The 12,149-nt window shown below is 43.2% G+C and overlaps 1 protein-coding gene across 1 annotated transcript in view; it reads left to right on the top strand.

Annotated features, from left to right (window-relative positions):
* The first annotated feature begins 784 nt into the window (after positions 1–784).
* The window catches only part of DARS1 (aspartyl-tRNA synthetase 1), a 52,660-nt gene continuing 41,295 nt past the window's right edge, over positions 785–12,149 (top strand). The window contains exons 1-3 of the mRNA XM_082198537.1: positions 785–1,070; positions 4,508–4,565; positions 9,403–9,495. Coding sequence (XP_082054663.1) covers positions 999–1,070; positions 4,508–4,565; positions 9,403–9,495 — 223 coding nt within the window. The 5' untranslated portion in view covers positions 785–998. The remainder of the gene's footprint in view (positions 1,071–4,507; positions 4,566–9,402; positions 9,496–12,149) is intronic.

Raw genomic sequence — 12,149 nt, 5'->3', positions numbered from 1 at the left:
ACGTTTCCCTTTTTTAAAGGGAAATTCCCTTATTCCAAATAGGATTCCTCACAAGAAAAGGGAAAAGTTGACAGCTATGCACCCCATAACGGGGATTCGAACCAATGACCTTCTGATTGGCACCCCAAGAGGCTCAGTGGTTTAGATCACAGCACCACCTGCGACCACGTCCCATTGTTGGATCAGGCCAACAGCCCAGCATCCTGTTTTCAAAGCAGCCAACTGCATAGCTCATGCATAGCATGAGACTCTTAAATCCCAGCATCGCGGGTTCGAGCCACACGTTGGGTAGAAAGATTCCTGCATTGCAGGGGGCTGGACTGGATGACCCTCGTGACCCCTTCCAACTCTTCCGATTTATAGGAGTCTGACAAGAAGCCAAGCACAAGCGCTCCTTCGATTCCTGAAGGCGGAGGGAATGCGGCTGAAATCAAATCAATAGCCGGCTTATCCTGCACTGATCTGCACAGCCCTCTTTTAAAAGCCACCCAAGTTTGCTGCCTTCACTGCCTACAGTGGGAGAGAGAGAGCAATGCAACAACCCCACCCCCAGCCCCAGTTTTATCTAGGCGCACTTTATCTTATTTTTCCTGAATTTCCCGCGCCTGCCTTTCCCCTGCGACAGGCGACTACTTCTAAGACAAGGGAGAAACGGGAGGACACATTGAGCGGAGGAACTCGGGAAAGCTCGCGAGAACGAGGCCGCTTCGCGCGATGCGTCTCCCTGGGCTAGGAGGGAGGGGTTGAATGAGCAAAGAACGGCCGGGAGCGCTGTCGCGTGACGTAGCCGCCGTGTCCTCCTGTGCGTGCTTTACGTGCCCGGAAGCAGCGTGAACGGACACGCGGAGGGATTCTGGGGAGAGCAAGTATCGGAAAGGGAAAAAGCGGGTTCGGGGGGTAGAAAAAGAGAGAAAGAGAAAGGGTGGTACGGAAGCCCGTAGGGGACAAAGAAAAGAAATAAAGCGGCTCTGGCCAACTTTATTGCCGGAGGTGGCAAAATGCCCGGCGTTGCCGCCCGTAAGAACCAGGAACGGAACCGAGACAGCGCCATGGAGCAGCCGCCGGCTGATGTGGGTCTCCGAAGGGGGCGGGGTGTGGTGGGGTCTCCTACTGCTTTATTGGGAGGAGTGGGCACTGAGGGGGGGTTCAAGGGGGCGGACTGCAAACTTCAAAGGCCCACTGCCTGGTCAGAAGTCTCCCCCCCCCCGTTTCCGTTTTCTCTCCGGCCCCCCAATCCCATTTCCTCACGCGAAACTCCACTGGGAAGGGCTTGGAAGGTGCCATGTTATACCTATGCACGTAACTCCCCCCCCCCCGCCTGCCCCATGAAGACGCTGACAGGTAACACAGGTCTTCATAGCTCCCCGTTACGCGGTTCTCTCAAACTCCCCCCCCCCCACTCATTGTGCTGTGCAAGATGAGAGCAGCAACTTTTTGGGGGGGTTGGAGTTTCCTCACTCACACAGTGGGAGCGAACTTACTAAAAAAAAAAGCACTCATCCAGGCATTTTTTAAACACTGCAGAAAGACCTGTTTGCTAGAAGCAACAGCACAATGAGTTTGTGTGTGAGCGCTGTGTCGCCAAACCTTAAATGAAACTGCTGTCAGTGGGGTGTGCATGTGCGTGGCTATTATTGTCCGTCTTCAGGTTAAGGGGTGCCTTACGGAAAGGTGAATGGAGGGGCTGTGCAATTGTTGGCACGTTCCTCAGGGTTAGGGGTGAATAGATTTCAGCTGATGAGCCGGGAGGACATCCTGCTAGGAACAGGGTTGGACAGCGGATGCAGGATTCAACCCTGCCCTCCTGCCCACCACCACCAGTGATGTCAGTTGAAGGGCGGGTGGTGTGTGTTAGGATATTTCTGATTGACTGATACTGTTCCGATGGGAGTCTGGAGTTCGTCCAGTGACGACGTGGACGGCTGCCTGATGCCTCTGACTCCCTGGCAGTATCCCAACAACAGGTTATGGGCCTCATAGGCCAAGGTGCAGCCCCTGGGAGGCCAGGGTTGGCCCGTAGGCCAGAGCTTCTCCACCCGTGCCCTGTGGTGTCAAAACCTCTATTCTGCTCACTGAACAGGCATATGGGCCTGTTACAGGAGGCTTGCATCATAGAACAGGGTGGATACGTACATTGTACTAATGTCCTAACAAGCTGAAACATGATTAGCTTCTTGAATTCTTTATCAAGGGTGATCTGTTCTGAGCACCTATATTTATTATGACTATATCATTTTTATTAAGAAAACCTTTGAACATGAGTCCTCTAGCAGAAAATATGCATTATATAATTTGTGTTATGTGCAAACTATCTTCAGTGTCTTCTGCTTTCATAAATATCTATCATTTATATTTGTTTTCATTGTAATTATTAATTCTTGGAGCAGGCAACTGTCTCCACAGTTGATTTAACAGCACAGTCCTAACTGTGTTTACTGAGAAGTGTCCTGTTGAATTCAGTGGGTAAGTGGGATTAGTCTTGCTGCCTAAACTACTTAGTTCAAGCTCATCTGCTCAAAAATTATTCCCAATAATGATGAGCGGCCCCTGAGAATCAGCTGCTGCATTACCTCTGTTCGTGCAAATAGACTTTGAGTATCACAGCTATAAAAGGCAGCTGTACATTGCAGCTTGAATCAGCTGTTTGGTTTGTGGAAGGGTTGGCGATCCAGTGGATGCTGACACTCATGAAAGAGGGAGGAGATTTTGGTGATTCCCTTTGCAATTTGATGTTCCACCTCCCATGCTGTTCCAGAGGGTCCTCCAGGGATCTGGAGCAGGTTTTTGGGCTGTACATGACAAAAATCAACCCCTTTCCTTCTGTTAGTAGAAAATTCCTTGCACATGATCTCTGGAGCAATTGTAGCTTGAGAAAATAAAATATATTCCATTCTTGAGTAAACTTAGCTGATAGAGTGATTGGGTAGCATTTGTAATTACATTTTATGTTCATGTCAGTGTTAGGAAAATTGGAATTGCCTAATGCAATAACTAGTTCTATCTATATATTTCCCAAGATGAGGCCATCCTAATATTTCTCTAGTGGAACTATCTTAGGTCCCCCCCCCCTAATTGTTATTCTGGCTTGCCTATTATTGCCCACTGCGGCTGGCAGTAGAAACAACAAAGAGACTTGTGGCTTCCTAAAGATTAACAAATGTTTTTAATTAATTCCTATTGTACAAATTTATAAACAGGTTCACAATCTGAGACCATCAAAGTGATGTACAACAGGGCAAAAATAAGATTAAATATAAATTCTAGTAACACTTAAACCATTCCTACAGATGCACGGTTAATGTTTCATAATCAATTAGGTCACACCTTAGGGGAAACCATCTTAAACAGAAATGTATTCAGTAGATGCCTGAACGTCATGATGTTGGGTGTCTTAACTAATTTCAGCTGGGAATTGATTCCAGAGGGCTGGAACTGCAACACTAAAAGTCTAGTTTCTAATGTAACCAGAGCATACCTCTGGGGCATGCAGTACTCTCAGCAGCAGCCCATCTGAGAAGCGCAGTTGCTGGGCAGGGGCATATGGGGGGGGGGTTGATCCTTTAGGTAACCTTTCTTAGCATAACCTTTTATGGACTGGATTCTTGTTTCCTAAGATACCAAGGATAGAAATTAGGATCATTTATTTATTACACAGACGGAGCCTCAAATAGTATATTGAAACATAATGAGGTTGCAGCTTTAATATTTAGTTACTGGAGTGTTTTCTTAGTCTCACATTATTAATCTGAAACTACACTAGAGTGAATGGGATGAAGAAGTTTGGAAATATAGTCTAAATTCTGGGAACACTGCATTCCTTGTATTCCCATTTGTGCACCTGTTAGGCACAAGCCTGAGTAAATAATGAACTCTGTTCCATGACTTGAAGTCTGGGTCTGGCAGATCAACTGGGATATTGAATGCCATAGTCCAATTCCTCCACGAAAAGCAATCTATTCCCATAGGTTTATAGCTGGTGGTTGCAGCTGAGTTATTTGAGCTTATATCTGTTATGGCGATGATGCATGGGAAGCATGGTGATTTCACAGTTGTCAAGGCTCAACTCATTCTGTGATAAAAGCGTAGTTTGAGAAAGTTGATCCCTAGGCTGATGTCACTCACATGATGTTTTCCCCTGTGTGTGTGTGTGTAATGAATGATCAGTACTAAAGGCAATGTCACGTAGCATATAGTGCTGAATTTAGCTTGTGGTGTACATTTTAAAGTAACTTGATAAAAGATGAATGCAAACTTGATGAGATGTACATATTCTAAACTACCAAAAGCAAAGTGAAAATTGGCTCTTATTTGGGGGTTCCAGTCTGTGTTTAGCACTTGACTTCTTATATAGAACATTGCCATCCATTAAGAGCTAGCAATGCTCAAATGAAGTGTGTCATTTCAGATTTGTGCACACAACATGCAGAGGTTTTTCGTTTTTGTCTTATCTGGACTCTGACTTGGTGTAAAAGCTGTTAGCATAACACACTGTTCTTCCCCTTTATAGGATTATGCCAAGGAAAGGTATGGAGTATTGCCGCTGATCCAGTCTCAGGAGAAACCAGGTCAGTTTCAAAATTCTGGAAAGCATACAAAAACCTATTGGGTTGTAAATACCACAATCTGCAAGATAGTGCTGATAGTTGTGTCAGGTCCAATATACAGATAACCATTTCTAGCTGCAGTGGAGCCAGTCTGTCTGAGGGAAAAAAGGTAAGAGGTTGTTTCACTTCATGCTTGCAGTTAACAAAATACTGTGGAACTGCAGCTAAATTTAACACATGACACACACAAAAAATCCAGTCACACTTGCTATGTGCTAAAATTCTGAGAGAACAATTGGCACGTATTAAGACAAAAATTATAGAGGACCCTTTCTCTTTGTGAGCTAAGGAACCCTGTTTGCAGAATGCCTGTGCAAGGACTTCTGCTTGCGCAGATGGGGCTCCCCCCTTCTTGCGACCCCCAAAATCTGCTTTGAGGGGATCAGGAGAAGCCCTGGAACAGCACACGGGAGGAAGAGAGGTGGGATTGCTGGGTCTAGCAAGCCAGAATACTTGCCATGACAGAACAATTGCCTTAGCACAATGTTAGATTCCTTCTTGAATCTTTGCTTACAGATCTAAATTTCAATGAATACAATTGGACTGACTTCTAGGCATTCATAGGATTGCAGCCATGGTTTCTCGTAAGCATACATCAAGTATGGGGAAGCCATCCAAAAGTTGTTTAACTCCCCTTGGCCATAGTGGCCAACGGTCATGGATGATGGGATTTGAAGTCCATCAACTTCTGGAGGGCTACACCTCCACTTGTTAACATCTGTCTATCTCGAGAGACAGTGCTGTGTGCCTCTGGCACCAAACTGACACCCTGAGACACAAGGCTGGGCAGTGTATATGGAGGTTCTGTGCTGCCCATACGACAAGACTTCCCTCTCAGCCTTGTAGATATGGTCAAAAGGAAAGCAGAGCAATACGCTGGGCACCATTTTAACTACAGGAGTTGCCGGAAGGAGGTGTACAAGGCCCCATCCAACCATCTTAGGGACTCCATTCTGGATTTGTGTAGGGTTTGCTCCCTAGCCTTTTAGTCTCCTGAATATGTCTCACAAGGTAGGTTCAGAGGTTTCCTTCTCCTAGATGGGCCACCTTCCCAGCTTGACGAGCCCAATTTGCCCCTCACTTCCCTCTACAGCTCATGCAGAAACCGCCTTCTTGACCTTTGAGCCCACTATTGGTCTCATCCGTTCAATCTGCTGAAGCCTGTCTTCACATGCAGGGGAAGTCCCTAACTCACTGAGGGTTTTAGAGCCATCAAATACCCTCACCTGGTTTAGCTGGCCAGTCGAAGCCATTTCCTGGGGTTTGAGCGCTGTCGCATGCTGACGGCTTCTAGGAGCCACAGGTGAGAGATGAGTGCAGGGTGGGGACCAAAGGTGGGACAAACTATCCCAGAAAGAGAATGATGTGTCCCCCACCAGGGGTACTACCTTTCACCTAACACTCCACACTCCTCCTCATAAGTAATCAGATATGCACTAAACTAAGCTAATAATGGCCTTTTTTCACTTGTTGGGTGTGGCCCAGCAACTAACTTGGACTAATAAGACAGTTTATGTGTATGTCTACAAATACATCAAGCCACTCCTACACACTTGCCAGTTTCCCGGGTAGGCATGCTTATGGCTTCAGTTCAGCCTTACAGATAAGTCCATAATAGATATTACACTACATGAATTTGTATTTGGACATAATGCCAGCCTTTGAAAAGTCATGTTCTGTGTGCAAGCTGGGAGTAATCCAAGCACGTATGCGTTGGGATGTATATTGTGCTGCATTTGCAAAATGCAGCTTTGAAGAAGAAACAAATTGAGAGGTTTGGTTCTCGTTTTTGAGAGAGAGAGAGAGAAACATGAGGAGGGAGATTGGGCAGTGGTTCACTGCATCATGTAAAGAAGGAGTTGGAAGGAATAGAAAGTTGGATAGTGCTTTAAAAAGGTTGATTAAGTTGCCATTGCGGATTGGAGAAAAGGAAAGCATTCAGATTCAATGTTTAAAGAAACAAGTTACAGTGGTGCCTCGCAAGACGAAATTAATTCGTTCCGTGAATTTTTTCGTCTAGCGAATTTTTCGTTTTGCGAAGCACGGTTTCCCATAGGAATGCATTGAAAATCAATTAATGCATTCCTATGGTCAAAAAAAGTCCAAACAAAGCCAAATTTGGTACAACAAGAGTTTATTAAGTGCTCTTTAAAGTCTCACATACTGTAAAGAGCATTTCAAAATTCAAACCCAGAATTTTTTTAAAAAAACAGCAGAGTGGCCCAGTGGTCACAGAAAATCATAAAAATGCAGGAAAAAAACCACAAGCTTCCAGATTCTTGCAAACCCCTCCCCAACTGTTCCCCCAGCCACCCAGCACACAGAAATTCAAATCCAGATTTTTTTAAAAAAACAGCAGAGTGGCCCAATGGTCACAGAAAATCATAAAAATGCAGGAAAAAAACACACAAGCTTCCAGATTCTTGCAAACCCCTCCCCAACACCAAGTCCTTGAATTCCAAACACCCCAACCCAAAATCCACCCCCCCAAAAAAAAAGTTTTAAAAGCTTAACTTACCAAATGGCTGCAAAAGAAGTTTTGGAAAAGCTTCAAAAATCACCAAAGTATTTAAAAACCTCAAAAAAGGCTGCTATGTACACTGCGTTCTATGAGTTGCTCCTCGAAGTCAAGGCGCAACTGTATTAACGGCGTTAAGAAAAGGAAACAAACTTGCAAGACGTTTTTGTCTTGTGAAGCAAGCCCATAGGGAAATTTGTCTTGCAAAGCAGCTCAAAAACGGAAAACCCTTTCGTCTAGCGAGTTTTCCGTCTTGCGAGGCATTCGTCTTGCGGGGCACCACTGTATTAGAATTTTCTTCTGCTTTTTAAAAAAACACCATTAAGGAAAAGCAACAGATTACTTCACCTTCTTGTGCAAAAATAGTTTTCTTCAGTATGTTTCTCTTTAGCAGTTGCTTTCTGATTTTTTTATAGAAGCAGTGCATTAGTTGAAAATAATTATTTGGACCTTGTCAGAACATGTAGTCAAATGTGTTTGCCATCTGGTTTTCATGAAAGTTGGGCCATTATGTCTACAGTAATTTTTTTAAAAGTTAATCTAATGCACATTTTGGGTGATGCCTTGAACATTAGGGACTTATGAAAAGGGTGATACCTCATTTTGTCCTTTTTATTCATGTCTGGAAAATATTGCAGCTTTGTAATAATTTTAAATAGTTGATGTAATTCTGTCTGACTAAGGCTTAGCAGATCTGTTTCAGTTATCGTTAGCATTGGTGAAACTTGAAATTGGATTAGAACTTGTTACTCAGTTTTATCGTTTTTTATTTTTCTGCCTCAAGCACATCAACAGTGTAGTGGTGTATCCCTTTTACCACAGATCCCTGTTTCAGAGTAATTTGTTTTCAACAGCTTAATCCAATGCATGTTTCCTAGAAAGTAAGTCACAATGTGTTCAGTGAGGCTGACACTATCTGTTAAGTGTGCTTAGGATTTTCTGTCTAAACTACTTAGAGAAGACAACATCTCCCCTTCATGGAAGAGCAGTGGTTACCTCTAACCATTCCCAAACTTATTCATATCAACAGAATTACCTCTGAGATTCATGGTATTCGTCACATAGAAATTCCTTAGAGTCATCTTATCCTTTTAAAAGCTTAAATGAATCTGCAGAACCTAAAAGAATTATTCCGAAGAGAATAATATAGTAGTTGTATAGCTGTGAAGATATGCAGAAAGTGAAAAATTTACAAAACAGACACAGCCTGGAATAGGAAGACACTAAAGTCAGAAGTTGGAAGGAGACAGAGAGAGAGAGAGAGAGAGAGAGAAAGAAAGAAAGAAAGAAAGAAAGAAAGAAAGAAAGAGAAAACCTTTGTGTGAAAAGAGCAGACATCTATGGTACTACACAAGGTAGTTGTGCTTCCAGACAGAAAGGACCAACTCCAGTACCTGAAGTAGTGGTTTTCAACTAACACAGATATTAATAGTTTACAAGATTGCTTGCCTTATTAAAAAGGCAACATTATTTATTATTTATAAAATGTGCATACCACTTAGCATGAAGAGAAATCTCTAAGCAACTATCGTAAAATGTAATTTAAAAGGTCAATATAAATTCATATAAAATGCAGGAATCAAATAAAATCTTAAAAGCTAAGTAAAAACGGAATAAAACTGAGCAGCGTGGACCTTGGCACGGGGGATGAGTTGGGTTTTCGTTCGTTCACCAACGGCATCCCTAGGGCAGTGAGTGGGACGGCCTGTAGCCATATGGTCTTCCCCACTCCCCACCACTCCGATGGATATCCCCTCCTCTCATTTTCTGACCATGACATGCAATCTTTGTATGCACAGTACTTCATATTCTCTCTATCCCCCACCACAGACTCCTGAACTTTCGTACCTTATATAAAGCACTACAGTACTCAACTCACCATTCATTCTTGCTGCTCCACCTATTCCATTCCCTCCTCTAAAGCACTGGTCAGATTATTCAAAGGGGTAGAACTATGTGTGCCTGTATGTGTGTGAAACAGTAAACCCTCATACCCAGGGAGAGGTACCATGCATAATGTATTGCTGTCATCCAAATGGGAGGTTAAGAAAACATGCGCCCAGACTTCATATCCAGTACCAAGTCAGAGATGGTGAACTGACTGAAGCTGGGAAAAGGCATCCCTTGCCACCAAGGTTTCATTTCTGCCACAAATGCATTGTAAATAGCTTTCCTTGTAAATGTACATAAAATCTACAGGGTAGCTTTGTTGCATCAAAATGGCTATTGTTCCCCCTTCCCATGAATATAATAGCTAACCAAGTAATGTATTGCCTGCAGATCGTGTGTTGGTTCGAATAAAGGACTTGACAGCAGAGAAAGCCGATGACGTCGTCTGGGTTCGTGGGAGGATTCATACCAGCAGAGCAAAAGGTAAGCTTAGCTCTTCCAAGGTTGCCATAGATAAGCCTTTCTCAACTTGGTGCCATCCAGATGTTATTGGACCACAACTCCATCAACCCTGATCATTGGCCACGGTGGCTGAGATTGATGGGAGTTGTGGTTCAAAATTATATTGAGGGCACCAGGTTGGGGAAGACTGTCCTAGACTGTTTATGCACCATTTATTTATTTAGATGGTTTATGTACTGCCCACAGCTTATGACAAATCAAACTATCTGTGGAGCTGTCCTTTATTAAAGGTCCATGAAAATAACACAGCTCTTTAAAAACATTTTATTATGGGTCAGGAAGGGTCAAGTTTTCTCCCCTTATCCTGATGTTTTCTAGAACTACAGTGGTACCTCGGGTTACATACGCTTCAGGTTACATGCACTTCAGGTTACAGACTCCGCTAATCCAGAAATAGTACCTCGGGTTAAGAACTCTGCTTCAGGATAAGAACAGAAATCGTGTTCCAGCAGCACGGTAGCAGCGGGAGGCCCCATTAGCTAAAGTGGTGCTTCAGGTTAAGAACAGTTTCAGGTTAAGAACGGACCTCTGGAACGAATTAAGTACTTAACCAGAGGTAGCACTGTACTCTGAATAGCAGCTTAGGGATTTTTCAAGAAAATATTCCAGCCTGCTGCGTCAAAGATATCTGTGTCAAGGATATCTGGATATCTCCCTGGCAGGAAAATGGGGCGGAAGGGTACCCAGCAACAAGCTGAAGGCCTTCACCTAGTTCCCTCAGTTTGCAGCTTGAAATGATAGCTAGGCTGTTTACTCAGGAGCAGATTGCTAGGAGATGGCCCCAGACTGCTTGCTTGGAAATAGTTGCATGTGTTTAAAGGTGCTCTAGATTCTTGCTTTCTGTGTCTTTCCCTCCTGGATTTTTATGGAATGTTACACTCTTGAGAACGGTTTGCCACAAATGCAGTAGCCAAAACTTTTTATTTCTGTTTTCCATATTGCAAAATAAATGTGCCTGCCTTGCTGCATTAGTTCTTTTTCTATAGTTGCATTAGTTCTTTTTCTATAGTTAAACATGGTAGAAAAAGACCTACAGGTAAATACAGTGCTTTAAAGAAGGCTGTATAATGAAATACTTACTTTTAAATGCCTCTAAGGTTATAAAGTACTATTTTGAAGTAAAACATAAAACCATTGCCGAAGTATCAGTCATCAGGCATACTAGAATCTCTCTTTTCAAGTTGGATAATCGGAATAAAGCTAGTTTGTGTTACTTCCTAAGTTTTAAAGGAAATGGGAAACCCTGGAACGAATTGGCCTTTCATGTAGCCCCAAACAAAATATGTCAGCTCATTATTATTTTTTAAAAAAATTGTTCTTACAATGGCCTCAAAGAAATCCTTATCTAAGCTTGAGCTCCATGGCATGGCTTGTTCAGACAGAACCACCTGCCTGTCATTTTTCTTCACTGTGGGAGCACTACTTCTCTTGGAGATCACTTTCCATTGCACAAGTTTAAATATGCTTTGACCTCTTCAGGTGACATACAAGTCTGGCAGATGTTCCATTTGTTTGAACTTCACTTACCTCATGGTTGAGACACTGTACATTTAAAGAAAAAAGGCTTTCTGGAACAAAATACGAGAATAGCTTAAGGAACTGGAGTTGAACTCTGCTCCCCAAAATCTTTGACATGCTTGATAGAAATGCTTCTTGTATTGGGCATAAATAGGGAGAAAAGAAAGGTTAGTTACTAAATCTGGTCAGTTACCTATTTCACTATAGTTTCATACTTGTTCTGGGGGCATAAATGTTAACAGTAAATGTTAAACATTTATTTTAACGGTCCCAGGGATTTTTTTTTTTTTTTGTGTGTGTGTGATTTTCAAAATAATAATAATAATATACAGTCATACCTTGGTTTTCGAACAGCTTGGTTCTCGAACGTTTTGGCTCCCGAATGCCGCAAACCCGGAAGTGACTGTTCCGGTTTGCGAATTGTTTTTGGAAGCTGAATGTCCGATGGGGCTTCCGTGGCTTCCGATTGGCTGCAGGAGCTTCCTGCAGCCAATCAGAAGCCACACTTTGGTTTCTGAACTTTTTGGAAGCCAAACGGACTTCTGGAACGGATTCCATTCGACTTCCAAGGTACGACTGTACTAGCAAATGTTGATAGTGGCCTGAATGGGTGCGCCAGCTTTAACTTGCATATATGTGTTTGAAAAGTGGAAAAATATGTAATCTTATGCAGCCATGAAGCTCATCTGGGATTGTTGGCATGCACACATGAGTGCCAACATTCACTCAGAGTTAGATAGTTGAAAGAGCTGCACTGACTAGTTTATGGTTTTAGTATACAAAGCCCTAAGCAGCTCAGGACCAAGTTATCCAAGGGAGCATATAGACCAGCCTTTCTCCTGTACAGACCAGCCTAGTTGCTGTGATCTGTGGAGAAGGTCTGTGGAGTACCGTGGCCTGTAGAAGTGCACCTTACACTGGTGCAGGGGAGGTCTTTCTTCAGCAGGACACCTCCTTTGTGGAATGACCTGTCCATAGAGATCAGGTGGGCTTCAACTCTGTGGTGTTTTTGCTGACAAATGAAAACATACCTGTTCATCTGGGTAATTCCTTGACCATTAATTCCTGTTCCTGATCTTGGAAAGTTGAGGGAGAAA

The sequence above is a fragment of the Podarcis vaucheri genome (assembly GCF_965113315.1).
Source record: "Podarcis vaucheri genome assembly, chromosome: 1".
Taxonomy (NCBI): Eukaryota; Metazoa; Chordata; class Lepidosauria; order Squamata; family Lacertidae; genus Podarcis; species Podarcis vaucheri.
Note: the sequence above shows the minus strand (reverse complement) of the source record. Positions and strands in the feature narration are given on the sequence as shown.